Source organism: Polypterus senegalus, chromosome 9 (assembly GCF_016835505.1).
Source record: "Polypterus senegalus isolate Bchr_013 chromosome 9, ASM1683550v1, whole genome shotgun sequence".
Lineage (NCBI taxonomy): Eukaryota > Metazoa > Chordata > Cladistia > Polypteriformes > Polypteridae > Polypterus > Polypterus senegalus.
The window spans coordinates 89,568,778-89,574,968 of record NC_053162.1 but is presented as its reverse complement, the minus strand read 5'-3'; the positions used below and the strand labels follow the sequence as shown (position 1 = coordinate 89,574,968).

At 32.0% G+C, this 6,191-nt stretch overlaps 1 protein-coding gene across 1 annotated transcript in view; it reads left to right on the top strand.

Moving 5' to 3' along the window:
* The window catches only part of LOC120535535 (Fanconi anemia group A protein), a 129,838-nt gene that overhangs the window by 49,080 nt on the left and 74,567 nt on the right, over window positions 1-6,191 (top strand). Inside the window, exons 12-18 of the mRNA XM_039763455.1 lie at window positions 284-396; window positions 1,459-1,535; window positions 2,205-2,346; window positions 3,328-3,461; window positions 3,811-3,921; window positions 5,210-5,305; window positions 5,974-6,033. Of these exons, the coding sequence (XP_039619389.1) occupies window positions 284-396; window positions 1,459-1,535; window positions 2,205-2,346; window positions 3,328-3,461; window positions 3,811-3,921; window positions 5,210-5,305; window positions 5,974-6,033 (733 nt within the window). The remainder of the gene's footprint in view (window positions 1-283; window positions 397-1,458; window positions 1,536-2,204; window positions 2,347-3,327; window positions 3,462-3,810; window positions 3,922-5,209; window positions 5,306-5,973; window positions 6,034-6,191) is intronic.

The window sequence follows — 6,191 nt, the reverse complement described above, 5'->3', positions numbered from 1 at the left end:
TATTGACTGAAATATTGTATATCAGATTAGAAGATGATGAACATGGTACAATAATGCAAATATAAGAACTGTGGAGTGGTTGAAAAATTTTATTGTGCAAGTTGTAATCTAGTGAATTTTTTTATTTGAAATTACTTATTACATTTTTTAATGTCCTTTAAATTAAAGAATTAAAATGTACAAACTGATATAAACTGAAGTTACAGTATCAGATTTAATGTTAGTGAACATTCATACTTTTTAAATAATGGTTAAATTATCTTTTTCATCTCCCTTATTTCAGGATCAAAGTATATGATGTCCGCTTATATCAAGGAGCTATTGCTGCAGCCTCTCTGAGACAGTTTTTCACTCATTCCCTGACATACATCTTAACTTACAAGCCCCAGTTTAAAGGTCAGACCATTCATTTCAAAACATAATTATTTTTAAGGCTATCCAGTAGGTTAACATGACATCTTTCTGAATTTTTTAGTACAAGTAAAAGATCCTCTTTATCACTTTGTATTGTAGTAATATGTAAATACTAGGAAATATTTATGTACTTGTATTTAATATTCTGCCTATGTCTGGTCAAGTTTTTTGTCAGGGTGCCTTTCCTTTCCTCACATATTTTAGATTGATTGCTCTAAATTGTGATTGTGTCTGAATATACAGTAGGTGTGTTGGCTAGCACTTCATTCTCAGTAGGTTTCTACCTTAACTCTATCAATGCAACAATCAACTCCAGGACTTTGTAACTCAAGGTTAAATTTTAACATAGATTTGTACATAAATATGCTAAATACTGCATATCATACATCTACCTCTACACTGGACTGAAACGTGGAACCATGTTAAACATAATAAATAATGACATAGCATACTTTAAGTAGATTATGAATGCATCATAATTTTTTGGAAGCTTTTTCAGTTTTTATGTATTGTAATGTATACCTAAGCATAGCAAAACAGAAATTTTCTGAATAGTAAAATTACTTTTCTGTTTGCAACCAACATGTTCAGCTTTCCTATCTTATGGGTTTTATTTATTTATTTTATTATTAATTAAGTCATCCTATGCTTCTAATAGAAATTACATTTTCTTCCCTGCAGTGATTCTTAGTCGTTGTTAGTTGTAAGTCTTGTTCATGGATAACTCCTATGCATTTAAAAATTATTATGGCTTTATATATATTTAGATGATCCACACTTGCATGTCACTGTAGTTTTTAAAATACAAAATGTGTTCTCTGTCTTCAAGATCACCTTATATTTTGTATTTTTCCATCTTAGGTAGAAAAAAAATGTAATATTATTAATGGAGGAATTTATAATTTGATTTGACATTATATCATATTGGTTATAGAAGCATGTAATTTTAGGTTGTTCTTTAAATTTCTAGATTGTTATATAATCTAAGAATTCTAAATTCATTCAAGCTGATTTACATGTTATTCTTCGACACCTTTCTTATAGTTTCAGATGCCATTGGTATGCAATCGAAGTGGAGTTTTGCTAAAACAAACTTTTTGTTGACATCGTTGTTCCGTAAGGTAAAATATTTTGACATTTGAGGTTACAGATTGTTTCACGGATGTCTAGTTTGCCTGTTATTAATATTTTTTACACAGTAGTAAAACTGCAGAACTGCAGCAGTTACATTCACATTACAATATATCTCATTTTTTTGTTTGCCTTTCCAATTTGTCTGGAGCTAGCCCCATCTGTGGGGTGGCAGTTCTTTGCAGAGCAAACAAAAAGCAAGTGTACTTTGAAATGAATTGCCATTTGCATGTACTGTAGTATAAAGAAAGTCTTACCTGCTTGTATCCCATAGACTAGTGACAATAAGATGCTACCAGCACAAGTGAATGTATGCATTAAATACAGCATCTGGTGATATATATTCTACAGTACAATAATCACACACAGTTGTTAACATCCATAATGCTCATGATTAAACTGTGATGTGTAAATTAATGTTAACATATAAAATGAGAATACCAGATGACTGTGTATTGACTTTTTGAAAAGCCAATGCCCTGGTACAGTGGGTGCATAAATTCACTATATTCCATTGTGCATATCCATTTATTCTTTACACGTACTGCACCATACTGAGATGAAAATAAGTACCAGCTGAAAAATTACCACTTGGAGACTGTACTGTGCTCAAGTCTTGGCATGCAATATAATTTATGCATTGTTTATCTTCCGTCCAGCTGTTTGTATTGTTTGATGCTGAGGAATTGTTGGCACATTTACAGCAAGTACTAGAGACCCTTGAAGTCAACTGGCAGAATGTACTATCCTGTATATCATCTCTACTAGTGTGTCACATACTTGCCCAGCAGAAACTGAAAGGTACATAGCTTTCTACAACTGAATATCTATTTATCTATTACCATAATTTTTAACAGTACTGAATAGTGTTGGAAATAATGGGATTCACATGCGATTTCTTCTTCCTCCAATTTGTTTCATTTTTTCACATAGTGTATTTATACTTTTATTAACATTAATTTACAGGTGTGGATTTATGCCTTTCTTTGACTTCTGATGCAAGTGTTAAGCAATGCAAATCATTTTTAACAAGTTCTGTTTTTAATGTCCTGTTCAAAGATAGTAACAGTAAAACTTTAAAATTAAAGAAAATTAACAGGTGAAGTAAACTTTAAAACATTTTGAAACATTTTATTTTTTTTATTTTCATTAAATTTCACATCAGGAATTTTCCTTGGATGTTGTTTAATTACTTTCTGTAATACAATAAAAAACCGACGTAAACATGTGCTTTCATTAAAATGGCAATGAATTATTGTCCTCTTATTCTGATCTTAACTATTCCTTTTTATAGCTTCAAATGTTAAAGATCTGCATAAACAAACATACTTACTTGTTTTCAGTTCCATTCTAAGCTAAGGTTATATTTTTAAAAATATTTAAAGACACATATTAAAAATGAATTTTTGGCACGTATTGTTTATATTTGAACAGAAGGTTTAATATATACTGCAAGTAGTTAATTTTGAAGTGAAGATTGTTTAATAAATTGTTAATTGTAAATTAATACAGATGGTCATATTGAACATGGAATTTCTGCAGAGCTACTTGAGCTATTTAATATTGTCAAAGCTCCTGTACTATAAATAGCTTTCTAATGCCTTTGACTTTTTTAGGACAACATCATTTGAATATAAATTAGTGTGAAGTTGTAGTTTATCTGTGCTGTGGTCTCTTACTGTCTCAAAAATATGCATGTTACACAGTTTAGGTAAGGATTTTGTTACTTCATTTATTGGCATAATATTCAAATGATTTTTGTTTCTTTTTGGTTTTCCCCAGAGCTGTTGTCTCGGCTATTAAAGAATGCATTTGAAAATTATGATACAGAAAGTCTGATTACTGCTTTCTTGTTGGTTCGCCAAGCTTCTTTGGAAGGTCCTGCTGTTTTTAACTCATACTCTGATTGGTTTAAGGTAATTTATTGGTGCAAAGTTTTATTAGAAGATATGTTTATTTATTGTGCTAGAAAGCAATATGTGCTTAATGCTTTTTTGCCTTCAATGAATGATAATCATACTTTCCATTTAATTGCATTTGCTTAGTTGTTTGATGGGGTAGAAACTTAATTCTGGGTAGTGTTGTCCTTCATTTCCGCGAAAAAAGTAACTAGAAAGATCTCTGTGATAGTGACTCCTTATTACAGAGTAGGATGCAACAGTAGATTTTTGTGATGGCTGTTGTTAGTTCTTAAAGCTTTTTTCTATTTCATTACAATTCTCTTATTCTCCTGTTTCAAAAAAATGCGTGCAACTCTTCTTTTAGAATTCATTTGGGAATGCTAGTAGTTACCATGGAAACTGTAAGAAGTCCTTAGTGTTCCTTCTCAAGTTTCTCTCAGACTTGGTGCCATTTGAACCCCCACAATACTTAAAGGTAAAACACGGCTTTTGTTGTATGTCCTGTTTATAACATTATTTAAATTCAAAAAGAACTGTGATAAATAAATCAAATTTGTTGATTAGTGTAATTTTGTTCTGTTTTTATTATGGACCTTCTAATACCACCTGGATGTAAAATCAGATTTGTTTCATTCGTCTGTTCATTAGTTTTAAAAATTGTTTTCTATCCTACTTAATTAATTTCACGATCATGGTTTAGAGCCTGGCAGCCATGAGCAGAGGGCAGAAACCAACCATGGGCAGGGCACCTGTCCATTGCAGAGCCCTCCCATTATCATACACACACACACCCACCCACTCTCTCACACTCACTCAGGTTCATTGAAGGCTCTACACTGGACATGTGAAACAAACATGTCTTTGTATAGGATGTGGGAGGAAAACCTGACTACCCTGTCAAAAACTATACAAATGTAAAGAGAAGTCCAAACAGACAGTGATTAGGCACAAACCTGGCATGATGGATCTGCCTCTGCTCATTTTCTCATTTTATTTTGTAGCCATATTTTATCTCTTTCTATCTTTGCACCATAGTTTTGAAAAATATTATTCAAAGTTAATTTAAAGAAATGACAAGCTTTATGCTTCTTCAGGATCACATATTTTATTACAGGTACAATGCAGTAATTTTTCTTAATGAAAATAACAGGAAAAAAAACATTCGTGAAAAGCTATGCCTTGTTTGTAATAGTTTTAACTGTACTCCTGTTTTTACTCCAGACATATCACAATATGTTTAAAGCAATGGAAATATGTAGCACTTTTTATTAGAAATTTGAAAAAAATACTGTTTTATCAAGCTACCTAAGTGGTCCCTTAAAAAAAACATAATCCTTAGCTGTTGTCCCACACATTCTAGTAGGAGGCAGCTAAAGGGCCTGAGTAATGTCTATGTGTCTGAACCGGAAGTGACATCTTCTTCGTGGGCGCCGGAACTGGAAGGGACATCTTCGTGGGTGCTGGAACTGTGCGGGATTTCCCGAGAATGGTCTGCAAAGAACTGAGAGAGACAGTCAGTGCACCCCACCCCCCAACCCCTGGTCAGGTGTAGAATTACAGTTACTCCGACCCTTTAGTTGCCTCCTCCTTGCATGTGTGTGACACTATATACTGTATTGTAAATTTCTAAATGTTTTATGATACAAATGTAATTTTTTTTCTGGTTTCTGATTGTAATCTGTTGCAGTTTTAGAGAGTGTGTGTGTGTGTGTGTGTGTGTTTTTCCCCTTTCACATTACCAGTAATTACTTTTGTTGGTTTAGGTTCATGTTTTCTACCCTCCCTATGTCCCAGCAAAATACCGTTCTTCACTCCTGGAATACATAACTGTGGCAAAAACAAGACTGTCTGATCTCAAGGTTAGTTTTACAAGCGTCAAAGAGAGCTTCATTTTTGTTTTAAAGTAGTTTCTGTGGTGCTAACTATTCATGCCACTCTTGTGATTTGGCCCTATCTTAGGTCATTATAGATATTTTAGTGAGTTTAATGATTGTATTTTTTTAAATAATAAATGACCAGGAATTATTTCTGTACACACTTGTATTTACATTTGTGCTGTAAAATAATGCACTCAGTTTCTTTGGAAACTCATAATTTTGTCCTACTGAAGTATAAATCTGTAATAATTCAAGAAAACTCTGAATATAAACATTCATTATGATAGTTAACAAATACAGGATATTGATACTAGATATTTGATGACACTGTATTATTTTTAAACATTGTGGCTTTATAGAAGTAATAAAGTCTGCAAGAATGTATTTATTTTTGTGATATCTTTCATCAAATTTCTTTTTTTTATTTTCTGAAATCTAACTGCTTATTGTATTCTGGGGAAACAATCTTGAATTATCCATTCTTTTTGATACAGTTTTACCACTAAGTAGTTATGTACCTCAGGATGTTTAATGCAGAAAGAAAAAAATAGTATTTGCACACGCATTGTATTTTTATGCATCACACAATTGTTAATCAATGATGCCTAAGTACTTGGTTTCCCAAGTTATCTATTTGTTTTTAATTAAAGGTTTCTGTTGAAGACATGGGTCTGTTTGAGGATCCATCTGCAGCCGAAGCACCTACACAAGTAAGATGTCATTATGTTAGAAAATGTGATGTATGAATTTAATTTTCTTAATTGTCTATTTGTACATTATTATATCAATGAATTATCAAAAAAAAACTGTATATAATTGTGAAGTTTTGGTAACATTGGGTGCAAATAAAAAGAGCCCTTGCAAAAAA